Here is a 26,926-nt window from a genome sequence, read left to right on the forward strand (position 1 = left end):
TTTAGTACTCAACGACGGCGTTGACAGCTGACGCGACGCGACGTCCGACGTGCTATTGTGCGGGGGCCTTAAGCGTACATCTTTCGAAGATATGATGGCTAGCATCTTACAAATGCTAAAACCACCAACCCACAGAAAGTGTACTATGTATGTCGTAACCGGGATTTGATCTCATACCCCCTGGCTTAGAAGACTTGAAGGTTATCCTCTACGCCACGGGCGGCGGCGGCGGACGTGTTGTTAAAAAACTTGAAGGAAACAGATCTGGAAAATGTTTTTGCATGGCAAAATTTTCAAAATGTGCAAAACGTGACAAATTTACCACCACTTTTTCCCAACACCAGTGCACTTACTCTCAAAGCAGGTTTACTCGTGTTGGGAAAGAGTGGTAGAAATTTGGACACTTGTAGCACATTTTGAAAATTTTACCATGCAAAAATGTATCAAAAAACTTTGGGTGTTGTATTTTTTTACAGCACTGTTTCTATTTCAGCCGTATGTTATAGAAATATCGCTATTTTTGCATCACAGCATGCGAAAATAGAACACGTGTTGTAAAAAAAAACTTGAAGGCCGCAGATCTTGAAAATGTTTTTACATGGTAGAGTTTTCAAAATGTGCTAAAAGTGTCAACATTTCTACCACTTTTTCCCAACACGAGTGAACTTGCTCTTACACACAAAAAAAAAGCATAGTAAAATTACTAAATCCGTGGTTTAAACGAACAACAGGCGACCATATTTTTGAGTCAAATATGTTTTGTTGTTTATAATACCATACGCATAGCTATTTTACCATGTGCTCAATTTGGCTGCGCATAGTAAATTCGACTGCGTTTTAGTCAATTTGTCAATGAAATGATGCATTGTTTTACTTTGTCCCTAGTAAAATTAATATGTTTCATGATGAAACTAGTATGTGTTATGATAAAGATTAGGAGGAGCGAGGAGCTTGATTTAAATAGTAAAATTACTATGTATGTTTGTTTGTTTATTTGCATGCATGCATTATGACATTATTTGAAACATGAAAATTCACACTTCCGACACACGTCGGTCAATGTTAGTGTGTTCTCCCGATGCTCTGGAATGATTTTCAAAGTTATGTAACTATAAAGCAGCTCAAAATTAGTTTTTTTTACAAACGGGTTTGATGATTAATGATCCTGAATTAGTGTAAACAACAAGAATGTTTACCATAGTAAAATTATCATACGCACTTATGTTTTTGAGTCAAATATGTTTTGTTCTCAAAAGTACGATGTGCGTAGTATTTTGTTGATATGAATTGGTGCCACAATGTCAAAATTACTATGCGGACGGTAGTTGTGATAGAAATGATGATGAAATTATCATGACCATAGTATTTTCGACAACAAACATTGAGAGTTATCGTAAATTACCAGGTACATAGTAATTTCAATATTGTTTCATGCGCACTTTCACAAAATCGATGTTAAACTTTTTTTTAAATACTATAGCGCTGAAATGGTAAAATTATCATGACAGCGTCTTTGGGATGACCACTCAATTTTTTTCCGTGTAGTGTTGATTTTTTTAAGATCATGACCACAAACAATGTAAACAAAAGTGTTGTTAAAACCGTACGTTTCAATCAAAGAACGATCAAAATTGTTTCAGTCACATTAGTAAAATTTTGAAAAAAGGATCGGACGTAATGTGGCACATTTTCGCATTTTTCTATTGCCAAAATACGCAACATAGAAATTTTGACGAATTTTCAAAAGTAGCTGCTTTTCTAACTTTTATCGATTTGCAATTTCAAAGATTTTCTAACATCTTTATAAAATTTTTCGCTGGATTTAGCTTAATATAGCTTGTTTAACTACTCATATCCACCTTAAATATTCGAACCCGAAATTCCTCCCTAACATTGTTTTGCAAACATTATAATTCTTTGTTTATTTAAAAATCATAGGCGGCATCCATAAATTACGTAACGCAAAAATGCACTTTTTTGACCCCCTCTCCCCCGTAGGTCACAAATCGTAACGCTTCGACGTACCCCCTATGAATATTACGTAACGCTGACAACTACCCCATCTTCCCATGATTTTCGAAGATAAAAAAAACGTTCTTTACAACGGAATTATTATCCATCCAAATCGCATCTTAGTACTCATTGATGATAAATCTCTGATAAAATAAATTAATTGTCTTATTACGAGTTGCTCTGTGCTTGTTAACTGGTAATCTACCTTGTTTACTTTATTTTGTTCAAGCAGCTAACAAATTGTAATGCAAAATATACTCCACTTAGTAATATTCGTCAGAATAATCAAAATAGCTGATCGGAATAATCAAAATCAATTGAAAAAAATAGTAAAATTTCCGTCTTAAGATTGAATTGAGTTCTTGGGGGTAAATGTACCTAATATTCGGTTTTCCAACGGTTATTTCACGGATATCCAATCCATTGGTTACAAACCAGTTTCAATCTTGTTAATGCTTACAAATTTTAAGGTGATTTTAGTTTGCTTATCATTTAGCAAAAATTGCATGATATCAAAAAAGCTGCGATTAAACTGAAATTTTTTAGGAAAAAATCGTTACGTAACGATGAGCATACCTCCCCCCCTCCCCTATGTCACAATTTGTAACGCTAGAGCTTACTTCCTCCCCCCCATAGGAGCGTTACGTAATTTATGGATGCCCCCATATTGAATACATTTTGAGCTCAATGATCACTGACATGGCTAAGTAGAACGAATTCCACATCGCCAATGCACAATGGGGAAAAAAGTGTACAAACCGCGAAGCAAATCTATGAAGCTATATTTTCCTTTTGTGAAAATTTCCGGAGAATCGATTGGACATAGTTTCAAACGCCGCGGCCGCACAAGTTTACGAACGGAGATATAGTGCCATTTTAACCCCTAATTCTCCTATATTTTGTAAACATTCCAGAAAAACACTGATTCAAACCAGAGAGTTTTTAACGAAAACTGATCTATCGTGTGTAATTTTTTTCTGAGGAATCGAATGAAGGCTATTTTGGCCACCGCACGCTTCAGAAAATGAAGTTATGGCTGTTTTTACCCTCAATTCCCCTATATTTTTCAATTATTTCCGAAAAAAGCTTGTTCGAACTTGAAAATTTTGAACCAAATGGGTTTTATCTTGTGTGGTTTTTTTCCGAGCAATCGAATGAAGGCTGTTTGAGCACCCGCACGCTTCGGAAAATGAAGATATGGCTGTTTTATCTTCAATTCCCCTACATTTTTCAAATTGTTAAGAAAATGCATGTTTGGACTTGAAAATTTGTAACCTTTTGGAACGTATCTTGTGTGATTTTTTCCGAGGAATCCAATGAAGGCTGTTTGAGCCACCGCACGCTTTGGAAAAAGGAGTTATGGCTGATTTTAACCCTCAATTCCCCTACATTTTTTAATGATTTCAGAAAAATGCATGTTCGTTCTTGAAACTTTTGAACCAAATGGGTTGTATCCTATGTAATTTTTTCCAAGAAATCCAACGAAGCCTATTTGAGCCACCGCACGGATTGGAAACAGGAGTTATGGCTGTTTTACCCCCAATTTCCCTACATTTTTCAATGATTTCAGAAAAAATGTAGGGGAACTGAGGGTAAAAACAGCCATAACTCCATATTTCAAAGCGTGCGGTGGTTCAAACAGCCTTCATTGGATTCCTCGGAAAAAATTGTATAAGATAAGTTTCGTTTGGTTCAAAATCTTCAAGTCCGATCATGGTTTTTCTGAACTTTTTTTTAAAATGAAAGGGAATTGAGGGTAAAACAGCCATAACTCCTGTTTCCGTTGCGTGCGATGTGTAAAATAGGCTTCGTTGCATTCCTCAAAAAAAAAAAATAAACATGATACGTTCCATTTGGTTCAAAATTTTCAAGTCCGAACAAGCTTTTTCTGAGCTATTTGAAAAATGTAAGGCAATTGAGGGTAAAACAGCCATAACTCCTGTTCCCAATCCGTGCGGTGGCTCAAATAGGCTTCGTTGGATTTCTTGGAAAAAAATCACATAGAATACAATCCATTTGGTTCAAAATTTTCAAGTCCGAACATGCTTTTTTCTAAAATCATTGAAAAATGTAGGGGAATTGAGGGCCCATAACTCCATTTTCCGAAGCGTGCGGCGGCTCAAACAGCTTTTATTGGATTTCTCGGAAAAAATCACACAAGATACGTTCCAAAAGGTTCAAAATTTTCAAGTCCGAACATGCGTTTTCTTAACAATTTGAAAAATGTAGGGGAATTGAAGGTAAAACAGCCATTTCTTCATTTTCCGAGCGTGCGGGGGCTCAAATAGGCTTCGTTGAATTCCTCGAAATAAACCACACAAGATAAAACCCATTTGGTTCAAAATTTTCAAGTCCGAACAAGCTTTTTTCGGAAATAATTGATAAATATAAGGGAATTGAGGGTAAAAACTTCATTTTCTGAAGCGTGCGGTGGCCAAAACAGCCTTCATTCGATTCCTCAGAAGAAATTACACACGATAGGTCTGTTTTCGTTCAAAGTTCTCTGGTTTGAATCAGTGTTTTTCTGGAATGTTTACAAAATATAGGGGAATTAGGGGTTAAAATGGCACTATATCTCCATTCGTAAGCTTGTGCGGCGTTTGAAACTATGTCCAATCGATTTTCCGGAAATTTTCACATAAGGAAATTATACTATTAGATAGGGTCATGTAGGACGAAAGATATTGAATTTCTTCGCGGTTTGTACACTTTTTTCCCCATTGTGCAATGGTTGCTACTCCGTGATCGATCGAAGCTAATGCACAAAACTTAAGCTTCCATAAAAAAAAGAAAGATCAACAACGACGCCGGCCACGTCCAAGTAGTTAATGAGGGATGGAAGAAGGATTGTTAGTAAGATACTTTTTAGAATCAACCATAAATCTGTTGTTCCAGTTTTCTTTAAAAGCTTGTTTGATTTTTTTTTAAACTAGTATGGCGAAAAATAGTCAAAATAGTCATGAGACCAAAAACCTTAGGTCGAATTCACAGTGAGCGCGAAGCGAAGTGCGAAGCGAATTTCTACGCGCGGAAAACCGCTTCTGATTGAAACACGTTGAAAAAAACATCGACCGGCCACAGTGCAAGCGAATTTTCTCGCGAAGAGCCGGGCTCGATCGCGCGAATTCATCCAGTTCATCCGGACATACACTGAAAATATTCTCTGGGATATTTCTTTTCGCAAATGATAATTATCAAAAAATCTTTTTCAAAAGTTTATTTATTTAATTATCATTGCCGTTTCTGTGTTGGTTATGAAAAATGCACGGTTTTTTAGCGTGGATTTTCACAAATAACGCGGTGTCAGTCTTTTTCAATTGAAACAAAATCTAACTGGCAATAAACGTGCCACAATATGTGTATAGGGTGAAGGGGCTGAACGGATAGAAGTTAGAATTCGTTGTCCGATACCATCTTGAAATCCAATATGTCCCCTTCCGTTCTCTGTGCCCTTCCATTCAACTTTAAAATGCTGGAAGTGACTGAAAAGCACACGAAACTCCCACATCTGGGTGTTGGATGTAAGGGCTCAATAAGTAGAAGTCGACTTGGCTGTTCGACGCCATCTTGAAATCAAAGATGGCGGTTTCCGCTTAATTCAAAGGGCAGTAAATAACTGAAAATCGCATCCACAATATAGGTAATTAGTAAAAAGGCTCAAAAAGTAGATGAAAAATGATTGACAAAAATTTTGAGAAAACTGCAGAAAAGCACTGAAAGAAATTAACAAAAATATGACAATGTGTTGAAAAATAAAGTAATAATGACAAAAATATAACAAAACTGCGTGGCAAAAATATAAATAACTATTAGTAATAGTCTATTACTGAAATTTGAAAAATGACAAAAATTTGAAAGAACTATGACAAAAATATGACAAACAAAATAATTACAAATGACAAAACTTTGAATAAAACACGACAAATGTGCTGAAAAAATTATACCGAAAAATATGACAAATTTTGACAACTAATTTACAAAAATGACAGAGTAATAAATAAATTTACAATAAAATCACAAAACTGACACATATATACAACTATAAAAAAAATATTTAAAAGGTGGTAAAAATATGGCAAAAATTTTAAATGAAAAAAATAAGACAAATGGACTAGAATATGACGAAATTCTGAAAAAAATATGATAAAAGTCTGACAAAATTATGAAGAATGAAATAAAAAGATAACAAAATACTTTTAAATACATGTAAAAAAATTACAAAATGATGACAAATACATAATACAAATAAGTATATTTGTCATATTTATAGTTCATTTGTCATATTTTCCATAATGTTGTCAAATATTTGTCAAAGTTTTTATTTCGTGTTTTGTTATCATTGTAATTTTTTTGTTATTTAGTTTAGTCAATTTTAATTAATTTTGTCAGCTTTTTTAAATATTATGGTCATGGCTTTGCCATTTTCATGTCAAATTTATCAAAGTTTTGGTATATTTTTCTAATATTTTTATCACCTTTGCCATATTTTTCTCAAAGTTTTGTTTTTTGTTTTGTTTTCATGCGATTTTCAGTCATTTGAAATATTTTAAAGTTGAGCGGAAGCCGCCGAATTGGATTTTAAGATGGCGTTTCATAGCGTCAGACTGCAAAATTCGACTTCTAACTAATTGATTCCTTTCACCTAATTCCACAATTATGGGTGTTTTATGCGATTTCAGCAGTGTTTTTTGCCATTTTCGCCATCTTGGTTTTTCGGAATGAACGCGGAATTAAAGCGGTTTTTTTGCGCGGCACGTATTCCCCGTTCACAGTTTTTATTCTGCAAATAAATTTGCAAAGATTTTTTCACGTGTGAATAATTTTTGCAAAACACAAAAGGTTTTTTTCAGTGTTGAACCGCTTCGCAATTCGCGTGCACTGTGGCCGGCCTTCAAAAACGAACTTGCGAAATTCATCCGGTAAATGAATATTTCGCTTCGCAGTTTGCTTCGCGCTCACTGTGTTCGTACCCTTAGACCTCAGACCTGAGCCCTCAGACCTGAGTCCTGAGATCTGAGACCGGAGACTCGAAACCTGAGACTTCAGGATTCAGGTCTCAGGTCTCAGGTCTCAGGTCTCAGGTCTCAGGTCTCAGGTCTCAGGTCTCAGGTCTCAGGTCTCAAATCTAATGTTCCCCGTTAACTCCCGAAAACCGTGTAAAAAAACCTTACTGTATATTTTTGCATTTCTTATGAAATTTCTCTAACATGGTTCCAGATTGGCCGGATTTTCAAATATAAACTTTGAAAATAGGAAAAAAGGGCCGCATTTTAATGAAATCCAAACCTAAAAATTACATTAAGTTCACGAAATTTATGGTTTTTACATCAAATAACGAATGGTTTTTAACTTATTTCAGCGAATTCGCATAATTTTTGTTTTTGAAATTGTAAGATAAAATTTGTATGCCGTTGATGTGCTTTGGTAAAAAAAAATCATGCGTTAAATTTTCACGTTTTTCCTTGCCTTTTTATGGAAAGGACCTGGATTTTGGCCGAATTTTTTAGTTTAAAGTTTACAAATAAAAAAGTCGCATTATGTCAGGTTTTTGGGTAAAAATGGCCGGTTTTGTCAGGCCCGGATACGTACAAAAAACTGGAAAGCTTACTCTATGAACGTTGGTCAATTTTTTATAAAGTCTTGGATTTATTTTTTTGTGAATATAGGGGAAAATAGGGTAAGACGGACATTTTCAATTTGATCGAAACCCATTCAATTGTGGAGTTGAAAATTTGAAACAACACAACCCACTAAAAGTTAAAACGGATGATTTTCTATACTTTATCAGGAAAAAATTGGTCATAAGAAAATCGATTTATTTCAATCAATCGACAGTTCCTTTCAAAAAAATATTTTGATGTTCTTTTAACCTACCAAAGCCATTCGCAAAATTTCCATTTCGGAGAAATTTGAGTGGTAGTTTGATGGCGTTCTCCTGGCAGTAAATGTCAACCGATTTTGATATTATTATATTCGTTGTGTAGGTAATTAATTTTTATTACTCAATATTTAAAAAAAACGATATGACCAGGTTATCAGAAACTGGTTCAGAAAGTAAAAAATCAGAAAAATCAATTTTATTTTCAAAATACTCATAACTTCTGATAGCTTTTCTGTATTTTAGTGTTTTATAGATGTTTGAAATCGTCAAGAATTCATCTATTCGACAATGTATATATATGTTGGGGTCCAATGAAAGTTTTAACCGCTATCTCAGATCTTCCGGTAGAAAAAAATCTCACTTTTAAAAAACGACATCCAATTTTTGCTTTGCTTAGCTGTATTTCATTTCCCAATGAACTGATTTTCAAAATTCAAATTTTAATTATTTGTCGTTAATTTGATCATTATTTTCATAGAACATACTTGGTCTGTCAAAATTCCCAGTTCTTTAGTATATGGGAAAGATGATAAAGATTTTTGAAATGTGCGCTTCGGGTCATATTGACCCGAACAGCTTTGGAGGGTTAAAGTAATCAAATTTAAAGATATTTTATAATTGAAATTACACAGATTAAATAATTAATGTTATTTCAAACCCGCTTTGCTAATTCTGTTGATTAAGGAGGGGCGAAAAGTATCACATGGCTGCCAATTTGCCAGTATGTTAAAATAAGGATTGAATCGGTGAAATTTAACTTCTTTACATGTCTTTAGAAAAATCTTTCAAAGGCGCAATAAAATTTTTTCAAAGTACAAATTCAAAATTAAAAGGTGTTAATTTCAAAAATTTTAATTTTAATTCAGAGAAATGGAGACATTGCGATGATGATTCCTACGATAGACTTTGAGAATTTTACTAGTTTACTGTTAAGCTGTGGAGTAAATAAGTAACTTCGTAATGATGAAATACCGAGAACCGCATCTATCGATAAATGTGTCTCGGTCGTATTTGAAGCTTTTCTGAGCGATCACATTTCATCTTTTTGTTCGTTCGTACTGCAAGTTTCCGCTTGTGGGACGAACCACGCTAGGCCTACTATTGTGTGATGGTAGCTACAAATCTATCCCGTATCTACCACTGCAAGGTAGTAGGCCCGTGAGGAACAAATGGATGAAATGTGATGAAAAGTTTTTCAAATTAAAATTACCCTTCCGCTCATTTTCAACATCTTTCACCTTATTCTAATCTTCTATCCGTCTATATTCTTTCAATTCTTAAATATTCTTCCTCAAAGAATATGAAATTTCACCGATATAGCCGATAAAATAATTTCATAAAATAAATTTACGGTGATTAACTCTTCATTTAAAAAATAAGTAATAACGATCGGTCTCCTGAACGTTGAGCCTTGGAAGATAAAGTCTGCCAAATTTTAAAATATAAATCCTCATAATTAGGTCAACACGATTATTTGGTTAGTATTCCTTCATCTCCGTTATCTTCGTTCTGATCAACGCACCCACCATTGATGAAAAAATCGTCACGTTCATCCGGGTGCAAAGCGTCCTGATGCTGTAGGTATCAAAATAGTATCATCGATATGGAGTATTCGATTCGAAGAAAATTCTTCTGGCTGTTCGCTCTTTGTTTTGAATTGCGCCAAATATTCTTACGCGCAGCCGACAGACAGACACACCTCTCTTCTAACCTCTAGATATAGATTTCGTGGCCAGCTGTTTTGTTTTCGCCGCCGCACCATCACAGTTTTGATCATCTTTGGCGGATCAAGATCACTGGCACTCTCTCTTTGTCTTCCTGCGTAGCACATTAATATTGAGAAAGGTCCAATTCAGAAGATTTCTAGAAAACTCTTCTGTCAGCTGAATGATTAAGGTTCCCACAGAAGAATATGTATGACGGTGTCCAGCTACCTTGGAATAAAATTTTCCAAATCCAGTGCAATGACCTCAGCACCTATTTTCCGAGGTGAAATCGTAAACGGCATACCTACATACCTTCTTCAGGAAAATTAAAAATTAAACGATCACGGTTTCATCAGCGGAATGAACCATGACCGTGGATTATTTATTTTCGCATATGTCACATCTCAACAAGGCCGAAAGATGGCAAAAAAATCAAACCAATTCCGGCATACGATTTCAAAAGGGCTTGGATACTTCTGAGAAGTCACATGCATTTTATGTGTAAATGCATAATTTCGAATGCAATCAGATAAAAGTTTCAAATTAAGATTTTTCAGTCAGATGACCGTTGGAAAACCTGAGCCTAATTTGGCAAATCAACCATAGGACAACTTCATAGCGATGAAATGTATCCCGTAGTAAAATTGTATCCTATTTTTAGGGCAGGAATCTAACCAAACGGGATGAATGGCTTGAATACGTACACATCCACATTACATATTTGCTTTTATCACAAGTAGGTATCATTGCTGTAATTGAGAACAGCGTCATAACACATCACGGCGCTGCTGCTGCCGCGATCGTCGAAAGCAACGTTTGGTTGTTTGGCGGATGGTGAAACTCGGCGCGGAGAAGATCCGAATTTAATGGGTTCACGATTGTTTTCGCAAAAAAAGTATTCTCAACATGTCAAATCAATTGGCCCGGTAATAAATCTTCTTCTCCGCAATGGCTAGCAGCAAAAAATGTCCTTCGAAAACCTTGAATTCGATCTATTTTCGCAACTTTCAGCGGAGTCAAACACGTGCATATCGCTTAAGGAACCTCGCCAATAGCCCTTCTCGGTTTTATATAATCCTGAAAATTTCTCCAACCAAGTCAGGGACGGATCGAATTACGTATCCTCTTCAAAACCTCATTCACCTGACCCCCCATTTAACCGAAAAACCCACCTCCTATTGCTGATGTCACTGTTTCCGATCCGAACGCACAAGATTTAGTGGGCACGCCGCGACGAGTCGTTTCTCACTAAAAAAAACTGGAACGCAAGATAACGCTAGCGCGTCACGACGTCAGCGAGCCCGCGCGCCTAACGACTTGACAGTTAGTTCCCGAGTTGGCTTTCTGGCTGGTTTCCCTTTTTTGTCTTGTGGAGCTCGTTACCGTTCCGATGGGAGGATAAAATTCGACTGAAATTATTTTTAAGCTACTTCCGATGAATGGTTGAGGCGTTGATGCCGTTGTCGTTGCCCATGCTTGACGGGGGTTCTGATTTTCCCTTCACGTTGTTTTTACTGGCTCCCGTTTCTTACAGCACAACAAACTGTCGCTAATCGCAACGAGCGAGAGCGCGTGGCGCGGCCAGCGAAATGCTGTCTGATTGTGGCGTTACTCTTCAGATAGCAAGGCGTGAGAAGAATATCAGAAAAATATAGGTAAAATCTGAGCCTACCTTAGGGAGTTTTTTTTTCTAAGATAGTGGTGAACTTAGCAAAATGGTTGTAACGGAACATGTTTTTCATTCATTTTCCCGTCCTCATACAATAATTAACGACTACTGGGGAAGACGTTGAAAAAAAAATTATTAAAAAAACTGGTTTAAACAGTCGCTAATATTTTTTCTCTTCAAATTTTGTATTTGGGGAACATTTTTAACTATCTCCAAGAATTTCTGATAGAAAGAGTAAATAAAGCATTGAGGAACTTAAGGAAATTAAATCAATGCAAAATTTAAAAAAAATTAAAAAATGGTTTTTTGCTTGAACAAACTTTTTAAATAGATAACTGCATTTTTAACTGACTTCTAGGATTTATTATGATTAGATTATTTATGGTGTTTTACTCTAGCATTTTTCGGAACCAAATCTAATCGAGAAGTTTTGTTTCATCATTTAACGTCATGGTCATAAGTGTTAAAAATAAGACGAAGTTCTACAGGTAAAAGGAAAATTCGTTAATGTTAGAGGAAAATCTTATAGTAGCTTTAAATGCTGATAAAATACTAGAAATTGTTTAAATATGCTATTATTAATTCAAATGGTTCGTAGAAGTGGGGAAGGGTGGGGTAACGTGGGCCATGGGGATACATGCACCAATCTGAATATCTCAGATGTGTGTTGAGATAAAAATCTCACAATAATTTCCCATGCCAAATTCTGTGGGCCCTATACGACAGCAGACAACGTGATACAGAGGATGTGTGCGGATTCCAACACTTGGCATGCGGTCAGCGATGGGTTCACCCGGGTCAGACTCCCCCTGCAGAGGAGCTGGAACCAACGGCAGTCCGCGAACGGTGTAGGATGACTCCATCGACGGGGCGCATCTGAGTAGTGTGTGTCCGATCGAAGCTACAAAGATAAGGCATCACCTTCTGCGTAGTGGAGATCAGGGGTGCGCCGCGAACGTGTGTAGGACACCCCAATGTCGGGAAGTATCCGAGTAGTGCCGCTTCCTAAGGGGGAAACTGCGGGGATAAGACTATACCTTCTGTGGCATTCTAAGCTATAGGCTCTAATAAACATCGAATAGACTGATCTGAGCTAAGCGTGTAGCGAGCGGAAAAACTGGATGAACGAGCTCAACGAGTCAGTGATCGAAGGACCTTTATACGAACCGGGCAGGATTTTACATTGGCGATTCAAGCCAGGATGGAATTGTCCTTTGTGTACGAAGGCAGAGAGCCGGTCCAAATCTGTCTTTTTGGAAGCAGCTGAGGTTGTCATGAAATTTTGCTCCAGGTGCCAGTGTTGTTTCGAGGTATGGCAACAAGAAATAGATGAGAAAGGTGTTTTCGTTGGAAGCTGTTGCGTGGTTTGTACCCTGGAGTGTTGTGTATTACTTCTTACATCAGGTAAGTGACGAAAATTGAATACAAATGGCCGTCAACTTAAAAATCAACGACGGCCAATCATTGATAGGCAGTCGGTCCAGAAAGTTTTGAAATAAGATACACGTCACAAAAATGAAACACAAAACTTGTTTTATTCTATGCATTATTACCACATAATATCTATATGAGTTATATACTACCCTAAATTACGCATGTATTTCAAAAGAGTAACTTTCCAATAATATGAACAGTTATGTTTTCGAATGATTCTTTATTATTTATCTTTTCAAATTGAACTGATGTAAGATGTAAAAATTCAATTTCCAACAAAGAAGAAAATCATGACAAAAATATTTAAATCTGAATTCAACTAAAATTAAATTAAAGTTGAATAAAAATTAAATTAAAATTAAATTAAAATTAAATTAAAATTAAATTAAAATTAAATTAAAATTAAATTAAAATTAAATTAAAATTAAATTAAAATTAAATTAAAATTAAATTAAAATTAAATTAAAATTAAATTAAAATTAAATTAAAATTAAATTAAAATTAAATTAAAATTAAATTAAAATTAAATTAAAATTAAATTAAAATTAAATTAAAATTAAATTAAAATTAAATTAAAATTAAATTAAAATTAAATTAAAATTAAATTAAAATTAAATTAAAATTAAATTAAAATTAAATTAAAATTAAATTAAAATTAAATTAAAATTAAATTAAAATTAAATTAAAATTAAATTAAAATTAAATTAAAATTAAATTAAAATTAAATTAAAATTAAATTAAAATTAAATTAAAATTAAATTAAAATTAAATTAAAATTAAATTAAAATTAAATTAAAATTAAATTAAAATTAAATTAAAATTAAATTAAAATTAAATTAAAATTAAATTAAAATTAAATTAAAATTAAATTAAAATTAAATTAAAATTAAATTAAAATTAAATTAAAATTAAATTAAAATTAAATTAAAATTAAATTAAAATTAAATTAAAATTAAATTAAAATTAAATTAAAATTAAATTAAAATTAAATTAAAATTAAATTAAAATTAAATTAAAATTAAATTAAAATTAAATTAAAATTAAATTAAAATTAAATTAAAATTAAATTAAAATTAAATTAAAATTAAATTAAAATTAAATTAAAATTAAATTAAAATTAAATTAAAATTAAATTAAAATTAAATTAAAATTAAATTAAAATTAAATTAAAATTAAATTAAAATTAAATTAAAATTAAATTAAAATTAAATTAAAATTAAATTAAAATTAAATTAAAATTAAATTAAAATTAAATTAAAATTAAATTAAAATTAAATTAAAATTAAATTAAAATTAAATTAAAATTAAATTAAAATTAAATTAAAATTAAATTAAAATTAAATTAAAATTAAATTAAAATTAAATTAAAATTAAATTAAAATTAAATTAAAATTAAATTAAAATTAAATTAAAATTAAATTAAAATTAAATTAAAATTAAATTAAAATTAAATTAAAATTAAATTAAAATTAAATTAAAATTAAATTAAAATTAAATTAAAATTAAATTAAAATTAAATTAAAATTAAATTAAAATTAAATTAAAATTAAATTAAAATTAAATTAAAATTAAATTAAAATTAAATTAAAATTAAATTAAAATTAAATTAAAATTAAATTAAAATTAAATTAAAATTAAATTAAAATTAAATTAAAATTAAATTAAAATTAAATTAAAATTAAATTAAAATTAAATTAAAATTAAATTAAAATTAAATTAAAATTAAATTAAAATTAAATTAAAATTAAATTAAAATTAAATTAAAATTAAATTAAAATTAAATTAAAATTAAATTAAAATTAAATTAAAATTAAATTAAAATTAAATTAAAATTAAATTAAAATTAAATTAAAATTAAATTAAAATTAAATTAAAATTAAATTAAAATTAAATTAAAATTAAATTAAAATTAAATTAAAATTAAATTAAAATTAAATTAAAATTAAATTAAAATTAAATTAAAATTAAATTAAAATTAAATTAAAATTAAATTAAAATTAAATTAAAATTAAATTAAAATTAAATTAAAATTAAATTAAAATTAAATTAAAATTAAATTAAAATTAAATTAAAATTAAATTAAAATTAAATTAAAATTAAATTAAAATTAAATTAAAATTAAATTAAAATTAAATTAAAATTAAATTAAAATTAAATTAAAATTAAATTAAAATTAAATTAAAATTAAATTAAAATTAAATTAAAATTAAATTAAAATTAAATTAAAATTAAATTAAAATTAAATTAAAATTAAATTAAAATTAAATTAAAATTAAATTAAAATTAAATTAAAATTATATTAAAATTATATTAAAATTAAATTAAAATTATATTAAAATTAAATTAAAATTAAATTAAAATTTAATCAAAATTAAATTAAAAATAAATTAAAAATAAATTACAATTAAATTACAATTAAATTAAAATTAAATTACAATGAAATTAAAATTAAATTGGCATTACATTTGAATTAAAATTAAATTCAAATTAAGTTAATTATGTTTTAAAAAAAATCGAAATAAAATTAGAGCACACTTTAATTTAATTGAAATAAAGATAAATTTAGAAAAAATATGTATTTAGAATCGAATTTAAGAAAAAAAAATAAACAAAGTTCAAATGGAAATAAAATTAAATTTAATGAACAAAATTTACTAACACAAAAATGAAAGAAAACCTAAAAAGAAATAACACAGAAATAAAATAACCCATGAATTTAATCATGGCAATGCACTCTAGCCGAGTTTAGCTCATGGCAGTGCCGACGTTGAAAACAAGAAAAGCTGGGTTTATCCCATGGCAATGCACTTCATCCGAGTTTTAGCTCATGGCAGTGCCGGCATCGAAATCAAGTAAAGCCAGGTTTAGCACATGGCAACGCACATCAGCCGAGTTTTAGCTCATGGCAGTGCCGGTATCGAAATCAAGTAAAGCAAGGTTTAGCCCATGGCAACGCACATCAGCCGAGATTTACCTCATGGCAGTGCCGGTATCGAAATCAAGTAAAGCCAGGTTTAACCCATGGCAACGCACATCAGCCGAGTTTTAGCTCATGGCAGTGCTGGCATCGCGATCAAGTAAAGCCAGGTTTAGCCCATGGCAATGCACTTTAGCCGAGTTTTAGCTCATGGCAGTGCCGGTATTGAAAACAAGAAAAGCCGGGTTTAGCCCATGGCAACGCACATCAGCCGAGTTTTAGCTCATGGCAGTGCCGGCATCGAAATCTAGTAAAGTCAGGTTTAGCTCATTGCAATGCACTTTAGCCGAGTTTAGCTCATGGCAGTGCCTACTTTGAAAACAATAAAAGCTGGTTTTAGCCCATCGCAATGCATTTTGGCAGAGCACTCCTAAAAATAAAAAATTAATTAACATTACTGTTTTAATGTCAGTTTAAAATATCTAAGCAAAAAAAAACAACACCTGAAGAATCAGAACTCAAGAGGGAATCAGCAAATATAATTAGCTAAAAGAAGGATTACAACAACAACTTTGTTTTGCTAGCGAATTATGAAAAACTCAACATGATTTAAAAAAAAAGCCAAAGTGGAAGAAAACTTAAAAAAATAATATCACGTGATGTTGCATAATAGAAATCAATGATGCTTAGATAAAATAATACAGAACAACTGAAAATTAGTGAAACAGAAATTTAATTGTAAGATTATAGTTGTTTTTTTTTTTAGGCAAGGGGAGAATAAGTGATGGTAGAAATTTATATGGTTATTAGCTTCCGGAAATCCTGGAAATATAGTTGAGATTAATATGTTTTGCCAAAGTTTGATAATTTCATACAAAATGGATTTAAAGCATGGCGAAGCCAGAAAGAAAAGGGAAATGATTATCAATTATAAACAAGGATAAGATGGAATTTATGTGTCAAACCAGCATTATAGAATTTTGATGATAACCATGTCTTTAAAAAAAAATCCGAATATCAATAGGTCACATATATATTTAATTCATACATTAAAAACATAAGAAAGTGGAGGACTTTAACTTTAACACCGTTAGCCTCAGGTTACTCAAGCATATCTTGTTTTCAGCAAGGGGAGAATGTGGCATTCTAAGCTATAGGCTCTAATAAACATCGAATAGACTGATCTGAGCTAAGCGTGTAGCGAGCGGAAAAACTGGATGAACGAGCTCAACGAGTCAGTGATCGAAGGACCTTTATACGAACCGGGCAGGATTTTACACCTTCCTCGTAGCGGACCTCGAAGGAAGAGGGTTAACCACTGTCGGGGGATACCCATGGGTAGAGAGGCTCGATGCCGGGCGAGCCTCTCGAATCGGAGTAGAATGTCGTCACCGTCGGGAAACATCCGAGTCGTAGCGTTCAAAGTCCCGAACGTCTGCCGTGACAGGCGCGAGTCCAGGACAAGCTGCTCTCGATCTGGCACACAACGGGTAGAAAAATCCGTGGGCCAAAAATCCTAGGGTTGCCAGCCATGGGGGATAAAGAAGACCGGACAACGATCGGAATAGACTGACCCCTTCGACGGAGGGCTATCGAGTAGAGTTCGTCCGACCCTACGGTTTGAAGCTACAAAAGATAAGGCAACACCTTCTTTATCTTTATCTTTATTATTCTGCGCAGCGGATTCCGTGGTTGCGCCGCGTTTGTGCGTAGGATGCTCCACTTTCGGGGAGTATCCGAGAGACTATACCTTCTTCGCAGTGGAAATCGTTTGGAAAGGATTATTCCACGTTCGGAGAATACCCACGGGTAGAGTGGTTCTCGACGCCTGGTGAGCCATTCGAGTAGGAGTAGGATGATGACTTCGTCGGAATCATCCGAGTCGTTGCGTTAAGTCCCGCGCGTGTGCCGTGACAGGCGCGAGTCTAGGATAAGCTGCTCTTGATCTGGCACACGACGGGCAAGGAGGCGAACTTCGAATCCTGGAGATAAAAGGTCGGGCTTGGAGTCGTTAGAGGAGAGATCAGGCCTCGAACCTCCAGGTGGAGAGGTTTGTGTGGTCAACCCCGAGTCTTCATGATAAGGGTTCGGGTCTCGAGTCGCAAGAAGTGGGATCAGGCCCTTAATGAACAAGAGGAGGGGTACTAGTGGTCACCTCGAGTCATTACGAGGAGAGGTCATATCTGAAGTCGTTAGAGGAGAGATCGGGCCTTGAATCGTGCAGAGGAGAGGTCAACCTCGAGTCGATGCGAGGAGGGGTCGGATCTCGAGTCGTTAGAGAAGAGATCAGGCCTCAAGTCGCGAAGAGGAGAGGTTTGTGTGGGAATTTCGAGTCATTGCAAGGAGATGTTGGTTTTCAAGTCGTTAGAGGAGAGTTCAGGCGTCGAGTCGTAAGGATGAGAGGTTTTGCTGAAAGTGGTCTCATTAATGAGTATTCCCAAGCAACAAAAAGTCCCATAAAACATGTACAAAAACGCTTACTCAGCCCCAGCATTGATATGAAGTACGTTCTATGCAGCTTAAAATTTAAGTTCTTATTGATACTTTCAAGTTCCAAACAAGTCTTAATGATCCTCTATTCAGCTTCCAGCGGCCACTTAATTCAGCTTCCAAAAATCGCAAAATGAGTAAAAAAATCTCTCTCTATCTCAACTGAACCCTTGGCTTCGGTTCATATCACCTTCTCTTGATTATTTACTATGTTCTGTACCGGCGCCGCCATGATGCCACGCGCCGGATTCCAAACTCGACAAATTGCTCAATTGCTTCTTTCCTACATTTCCTACATATATCGCATAAGAATGGTCACTCAATTACTAAATTACTTATTAAAAAAAAACATGCCCGCCTTGGGGATCGAACTTCGACCTTCATGGGGAAAATCGAACACGCTATCACTAGACCACGCCTAGATGTTGTTCTAACTGAAACTAAAACTCGAAGTGGTGATTTGATGTTGAAAGCACATCAATGCACTTTTTATGACTTACCAAATCCCGTTTTGAGCACTTTTGTGCCCTTTATGTGACTAAAGTCCCATATAACGTACGTATAGATCACTTTTGCATCACCTGGTCTAATCCGCCGTTGCATTCGCGAAAAAGTTTCATTGATGTTTCCCGGGGACATCCGCCTGTTTCTGAGTTTTTTCACTTTACCCTGCAATAAGATGAACAATGTACTAATAATCATGAATCAGCCATAAAAATCAATATTTACCATAATAGTTTCCCAATTTGTGGCTGACGAATACAAACAACGTCGAATGTCTTGAGCAAACTGATCAAAATTTACTCAGTTGTCGCCTTCAAGCACTCGAATTCGCCGAGTGCCAATTTTCATGTCGTCTGAGTAGCCGTTACTAGAAAAAACTGAGTCGTTTTAGATCAAGCGACGGCTGCGTTATACAAAAGACGATGTCTGAGTAAAATGGAGCCAGGCTCTGAGTATTTCAAAATTAGCGAGTTTATAAAATCCTCAATAATTCTCCCACACGAGCTTCATACGCCATCTTAATGTTATCATAAGCTATTTTCTTTCCTCCAACTTGATATTCCAACAATGAGTGCTAAGAAATAACAATAAGCAAGACTTTTTACAATTTTGTTTTTTCACTCCGGAAAGATTTTGAAAAAAAAACCACAATCGAAATCTATTATCGATTGTTTTTTATTATTGCGCGGATAATCTAGCCGATAAAGCAAAACAACTCTTATCGAATAATCTAAGCTTGCCAGATTGCCCGGTTTTATCCGGGTTTGCCCGGATATTTGATGCAAAATTTCGATAAAGTCCGGTCCGGCCCGGTTGCCCGGATATCGAGAAAAAAGTCCGGATATCGCCCGGATTTTTTCACAATTTTCACAAAGAAACCAAAAAACAATCAAAGTTTTTGAGTAAGTTTCAGCAAAATCGATTAACGGTATGAAAATTTTCAACGGTTGTTCCAAATAATTTCGCTGATTTACTTTTATAAACCTTTAAATATTTAAGTGTTTCAAAAAGTTTTTAGAAGTCTGCAATTACATAAATAAAATATTAATTTCAATTTTTTCCATTTTTTACTTTGCTTTTATGTATAATAACACCTAAATTTTGCCCGGTTTTTGCCCGGTTTTTGGATTTGAAAAATTAAAATCCATGCCCGGATTTTGCCAGGTTTTTTTGAAAAAATGCCCGGAATTGCTAGGCCCGGATGGGAGTGGAAAAAATTCTGGCAACCTTAGAATAATCTCAATCTCTAGATCCGGGTTGCGTTCGAATGCTCAATTGAAACACTTATCTTGGATCTTTTTATTATTTATTATTCAACTTATCGTAAAACAACCTTTTAAAGACTTAGAGTACAACGTTTTAAAACAAGGCTTTCCTGATTATTTTTCTTGTTTTTTTCTTCATCCTAAAATATTGTCGTGTGATTAAAACTCTGCTTATCTTGGATAAAACTTTACACTACTTTTTTATCACAAACATTTAACTTGAGTTCGCCACAGACGAACATCCGGAGTCCTTAACATACATACGTACAGGACCATTACAATCCTTCCTTCAAGAGAAGGCACACGAACGTGGTTAAAAATGAGTCTCGGGTCCTACTAAGTAGGACCGTGGGGACCTATGGTAGACTGGGTTTGGTCCCGAGGCATCCCGAGGCGCAATGCCCAAGTTATACAACAAAAAATTACAATTCGAGAGAGAGCTGACGATAGATCGACGCCGAAATGTCTCTTCGATGGATCCGATAGCGGAATAGTACTGATGGAAGCTGCAATCTGCTGCTGCTAGCTGGAATACTGAAGATTTCAGTTGGAATTCTATCTTTGTACTTATGCACTAAAATTGATTCGCAATGACTATTCGTTGTTGATTGTGTACGAATTCTTGGAGCTTTTCCGACCTTTGCCCTCCGGTTCGATGGATGCTACTATCTTATCGGTGCTGGCGTCGAATCCATTGTTATAAATACCACTCTTACTCAATCGATTCTGGCCATTGATGGCGTCACTGGCAACAATCGGAGCAGCGCTAGCCGGACTCTGTCCTTCTACTGAGTGTCGGATGCCGTACGAGAAATAGATGAAATAACCGATGGCTACCCAAATGACGAATCGGATCCATGTTCCGGAATCCAGCTGGAACATCAGGTAGAGATTGAAGATCACGCTCAACATGGGTAGCAGTGGAACCAGTGGGACTTTGAAGGTAAGCTTGACATTTTCCGTCGGCTGCATCGAGGTAATTACAAACGTGAGAACCATCAGGAAGCAAACGATCGATATGCCGGCAATCATACCGGCATCCCCAGCCGAAAGCTCATCGGTTCCGAGGGCCAACATGCCGCAGAGGGCACAAACGAGCAGGGCTGTAAAGGTATAATGTCGTTAGTGAGTTGAAATTTTAACAACATATATAATTGAGTCCTTACCGAAAATGCAAATTCCAACTTTTACAATGCCAGAAGACAGACCGCTAGGGTCCCGCAGCTTGGGAACATTGAACAGCTGCCTCAGAACCTTGGGAATCGTAACGTTGACCTCGGTGGTGCTGGCGAAAGTATTGTCCTGGTACCGTAATATGAGCACACTAACAGCGACAATCGTATACGCTAGCAGGGTTCCGATCGACATCATATCAATCAACTGATGCAGATTGAAAAGTGCAGCCATAATGGCAGCCAGAAGTCCCGAAAGCATGGTCGCCAAAATGGGAGTTTGAGTTTTCGGATGAACCGTTTGCAGTTTTTTATAGATAATTCCATCGGAGGACATGGCGTACAGGACACGCGGCAACGGGAACATGGCCCCAAGTAAACTGGTACAGAGGGCAAAAATGGCACCAATCGAAACGATCCACTTTATCACATGCCACTCCAGCTGCTCGAACAGATGCGGGAAAGGCGCATCCGGATTCTGGAGATAGTACGGTAATGCCATGGTCAAAACGGTCGATATTCCAAAATAAGCTAGGAAAATAACAATCAACGAGATCACAATAGCTAGCGGAATATTCCTGCTAGGGTTCTTCGCTTCTTCTCCGGTTGTGGCGATACAATCGAACCCAACGAACCCGTAGAAACACTTGGCAGCTCCCGCCATGATACCGGCAAATCCGTAAGGCACAAATCCACCCATACCACCGTCAATGCCCGCAGGAATGTCCTCCTTTGCGATGTTCCAGTTCTTCGGGTCGCTGTTCATGCCACCGGCTACCAGCACGATGCCGATAACGCACAAGTTCACCCCAGTGAAGATGTTGTTCATCAAGGTGGACTCCTTTACGCCATACGCTAGCAAACCAGCCAAGATCATCACCACCAGGAAGGAGAAGAAATCCGGATAGTCGGACAAAAAGGACACGTCCATGCCCATTGCTTCCCGCAGAGCTGTGCTCATTTTGTTGTCAATCAGTGCGTCGATGTAGCCGCTCATGCCTCGGGCCACACTAGCCGTTCCTGTAATAGATATTGAAAAAGAAGATATTATTTTAGTTCATAGTCATAGCATTATTTAAGGAACAGTTGCTGAGACTATTTGAGTCAAATTACGTTCAAGGTGGCCCCTTTGTTTGAGAACTTTCTTCAAAATTTACAGTCACTATGGTGAGCAACTAAATATTGGTGACCACTGACCAGAAAGCAGAAATCCAAGGAGGTTTAAGTGGGTCTACAATATCACATCTCATACCACGGGGTTTCCATTCTTCCATGGTCATTTTTAAATATCGTCCTGTTACAATTTTTAAAGAAAATACTTCGTGCCAACATTTCAGGAAAGATCAAGGAATCGAGTTTCTGCATCATTTCGGTATAAATCATTTAACATTTAACTATTTCATAGTGCATTGTATACATCCTGCAAGTTTTAAAGTCCTGTGATCGAAACTCGCTGAAATGGAGTCGAAAGAATAGTTCGTGTGTGATAAAATCTTGCGCATTCATCACGAGAACAAGGATCTTTCGCATCGTTCCATCGCTAAAACATTGGGAATCGCGAATTCCACGGTGTCGCGATTGATTCAGCGCATCGAGGAACGATTGACCACCGATCGGAAGCCCAGATGTGAAGGAAAAAGTATTCCGTACAACACCAAAAATAACAACCGCGTAGTTGGGGCCTTCAACCGAAACCCGAACGCCTCCGTTCCGGATGTGGCTAAGAAGCTGCACCTAAGCCAAAGTTTTGTCCAGAAGGCCAAAACTAAGGTTGGGTTTCGGACGTTCAAGATACGAAAGACCAAAATAGCGACGAGAAGCAGAATAAGTCCGCCAAAACCCGTGCCGTCTCCAAACAGATCCCCGGCAGCCTAGTTTTCACGGCCAAGGATAAGTTCAGCATTCAGGAGCACGTCCGCACTCAATTTGCGAATAAATTCCTGTTTTGGCAAGCCTCCTGCACGTGCGGGAAGCTGAGTACACCTTTTGTGACCCAGGACACAATTAACGGACAGGTGTACATGAAAGAGTGTCCCCAGAAGCAGTTGCTTCCTCTCCTGAAGGCCCACAACGTCCCAACAATCTTCTGGCCGGATTTGGCCTCATGCCACTACTCCAAGGACGTGCTGAAGTGGTATGCGGAGAAAAAGGTCAATTTCGTGCTGAAAAATTTCAACACTCCGGAGCTCCGCCCCATCGAGAAGTACTGGGCGATTATGAAGCAGCATCTTCTTGAACGACCTAGATAGTGAAGACAGTCGAGGAACTAAAGAAAGTATGGGTTTATATGCAAAAAACCGTTGATTCATAGGTTGTGCAGAATCTTATGGCCGAGGTAAAGGCCAAGGTGCGAGCATTTACGTATGGACGTAATGAAGTTTAATAGTTATTTTTCAATCCCTGAAAATTTGATGGCAATCGGATGAAAACTCGAATTTTGCTAATCATTTTTGTGTGTGGCAATTTCATCGTGGACACCCTTTAGGACTTAATGAAAGCTCATGCGTGATTTTTCCATCAAATAACGATCAAGTTTTTTCTTTTAACTCTGAAACCGAGCAATCTTCAAAGGAAATTTTCTGCTGAACAACGTATGCGTATGTCTTTTGGCATTGAAGGCAGTTCAAATAACAGTGAAATTTGGAGGGAAACATCTACCTACATATAAGCGTATTTTTCCAACAATACGCACCGGCAGAATGTGGACCCCTTATCTAAAAACAATCAAAGCCTTATAGAATAAAGCATTTTTTATGAAATATCATCATTTTTATGAAATATCATCAATCTTTATGATAATCATCAAAAAGTTTTCATAAACATTTTTGTTGAAAATATGTTAGGTTCAATTCAATTCACTCAGATAGCTTCGGCGCATTCCGACGACAGATTTGAATGCCTGAGCCATGGCCGTAGGAACGCCCCATGAGGATCCATGAGGATCCCCCCCCCCCATGAGGATCCAAAACAGCAAACGAGGTATTCTACTCTACACTCAAAATTTTAAACTCAGAACCAGATTATGACAAAAGAGTTAGTGAATCAAGAGTAACAATCTAGACTACAAACTAATGCCCTCAAAAATGCATATCAAGTCTAAACTTTTCAAAATTTTCTTTTTTTTCATCGAAATTCAGGTCTGAATATTAATTTTCGAATTAAATAAACCCATTTCAGTTGTTCTGATTCCATAATTCCCACAACCAAAATTGATTTCATATTTTCGTATTTCGGATTCTGTATCCAGTTCAGGATTCTTGATTTTCAGTTCGAATAATCATAAGAAATGAGAAATGAAAAGCTGCTTTGAAATCCTGGTCATGTCATGTCATTTCATGTCAAATTTAAATCAAGTCTTTCTAGATCATGTGCATTTTCAATATTTTGATAATAGTTTTCCGAATATGAAAAAGAGAAATTTTGTTTTATATTCAAATTCGAAGTTCTTTAACTTATTTTCGCACAAAAATCCTAAAATTGAAGCTTCGAAATGGCATTCCCAAATTGAAAACTCAGATTCAGATCTTTGTAAATTCGTATTTTAATTCTAATCCACAATACAGATTAAAAATAAATAATTTCGATTAAACCTGAACTTCAAAAATGAAATAATAAATTTCAGGTTTAATTTAGATTAAACCTGAACTTCAAAAATTAAATAATAAATTTATGAATGATGCAATGTTTGCAGGTTCAGAATTCAGATTCAGAATGCAGCTTTAAAATTCAGGAAAATTATCGAATTACAATCAACATAAATTGTTGGGGAATTTAAGAGATCATGAACTTAACATATTGCGGACCAAATACGAGATATCTCGTTTTTTCGCTTGCCAACTTCGAACACTTCGAAGTGTAACTCGAATGAACTGAATTTGAATGTTAAACTTTATTCGACAAAATTGAACAAAACATTTGCCGTAACTGAAAAATGCTAAATTTGTAAAATTTACTCCAGGGGTTTTTCAGATATAGAATGCTGAATTTCGGTGTTTCTCATCATAGATTTATTCGCGATCCTTGATGTGTTAAGATTGCTTGTCGATTCAAGTTCCAGATTTCAATTTTCTAAACAAAATTAATTTGTAAACAAAATTCAGCTGAAAATCACAAATTAAAGGTAGAATTTCAGAATTTCTTTGTTTTATCCGAAAATCCCAAATTTTATTTAAAAAAATCATCCACAGGATATTCATTATGGAATTGATTCGATTATGAAAAATATTTGCTTTTAACATCTTCACCTTAAAAATCTGCACAAAATTCTGAAGAATGGGGTAAACAATAATAATTAATATTGCAGTTAATATTGCAGTTTTTTAATGCCAAATTTCAAACTGAAATCATTGATTTGGTTCAAGTTTGCATCAAGACAGGAAATCTGAGGATTATAATCTCTTACTGTTATTTATTTAATGAAAATTTAATTTATTATCATCAAAGGTTAAAATCTAGATTTGCAAAACAGTTTTGAAGATTGGGCTTGTTCGATTTAAGTATAGAATTATTTTTTTTTTGAGAAAAGGAAGACTCTCCCAAAAAAGCTTATTTTATGCCCAAATCAACTAAGTTTGATCTATCAGACTCTTAAACAAGTTCAAAGATTATAACCATCGACGAAAGCGAATTCAGCCCAACCTAAAAGGTTTAGGACCAATTTTCTAAAGTTACGATTTAATACGATAACTTTCAATGTCAAAGTACTTAAAAATGAATAATCATAAAGTTACAAACATAATTTGTTTCCATTTTTTTGTACTCGTAAATTGATTGTTGGGCAAAAATCATAGGTAAAAAACAGTAACCAAACCCAACACCCACAACCCTCACCCCCCCCCCCCCCCCCCCCATGAGTCGGTTCTTCCTACGGCCCTGGCCTGAGCAAATTTCACGTAAGATAGAGGCATTATTTCAAGTCCTCAAACCTACGGCTTATATTTTTTTTTTGGATTTCGGGTCCAACTTTTCCCACTGTTCACTGTTTCATTTGAACCTGTCAGTGTTGCGGGATTAATTGAACTGCCTTCAATGCCAAAGACATTACCTTCATTCATAGGTCATAACTTAGTTGTCTGAGGAGATACTAACTAACTGACGGTCTTCGACAAAATTTCCTTTTAAGAATTAATAAATTGTCACAAATACGATAAGATTTCTCGGTATCAGAGTTACGAGAAAAATCATGTTCGTTTTTTGAGAACAAAATATAGAAATTTTCCTACAAACTCAAAAATCAAAATTAACTCATTTAAACAATACCGTAAACTGGGGGAATTTTGGATCACTTTTTTCATTTATTTTTGAATATTTTGGAAGGGGTTGCATTTTCGTAATACCTAAAAGCTTTAAAAACCTTACTGAGGTGAGGAGTATTAAACATGATCATTGATTGCAGTAAATTCAAGCGACATTGGTGGTTATAATTAAATGTTTGTTAGAAAACCAGATCTCGAGTTTCGGGGTATCTTTGATCACTAAGGTTTTTACGTATCTCAACATCTTCAAAATTATTGTTTTGATGCCATTCAGCACAGGAGGCTCCAAACATCGATATCAGTAATTTTTTGTTTGGACTCAGTTTAATTTTTCAACTTTTTCTTTCAAAAACAAATATACTCGAAAGATGGAAAATGTTGCTGCATACATTTAGGGGCAAAATTTTAAACATTTCTCAATATTTCTTGGCCTTAAAAACAAATAAAATTTTACCTTCATGCAATTCCCTGAGAACTCGTACTGTTCCCATGTTCTTTTTTTCTTCAAATTTAACAATTTGAAAGAGGTTTTAGCATTTTTTTCTATACGGGCTTTTTCATAGAAAATGACCGTTTTTTAATATCCAAAAATTATCATCAAATGACCATAAAAATAGCAC

General features: G+C 34.7%; 2 protein-coding genes across 3 annotated transcripts in view; both read right to left on the bottom strand.

Annotated features, from left to right (window-relative positions):
- Positions 1-11,016, bottom strand: part of LOC129748907 (cationic amino acid transporter 3-like) — a 36,788-nt gene extending 25,772 nt beyond the window's left edge. Inside the window, exon 1 of the mRNA XM_055743700.1 lies at positions 10,773-11,016. The gene's annotated coding sequence lies outside the window, so the exon portion shown is untranslated. The remainder of the gene's footprint in view (positions 1-10,772) is intronic.
- An 8,896-nt stretch (positions 11,017-19,912) lies between these two features.
- LOC129747950 (cationic amino acid transporter 3) overlaps positions 19,913-26,926 on the bottom strand; it is a 73,978-nt gene continuing 66,964 nt past the window's right edge. For both annotated transcript variants that reach the window (XM_055742379.1, XM_055742380.1), the window contains exons 3-4: positions 21,046-22,071; positions 19,913-20,982 (exon numbers count right to left, since the gene is read on the bottom strand). In XM_055742379.1, coding sequence (XP_055598354.1) covers positions 20,474-20,982; positions 21,046-22,071 — 1,535 coding nt within the window. In that variant the 3' untranslated portion in view covers positions 19,913-20,473. The remainder of the gene's footprint in view (positions 20,983-21,045; positions 22,072-26,926) is intronic.

This window comes from Uranotaenia lowii, chromosome 2, assembly GCF_029784155.1.
Source record: "Uranotaenia lowii strain MFRU-FL chromosome 2, ASM2978415v1, whole genome shotgun sequence".
Classification (NCBI taxonomy): Eukaryota; Metazoa; Arthropoda; class Insecta; order Diptera; family Culicidae; genus Uranotaenia; species Uranotaenia lowii.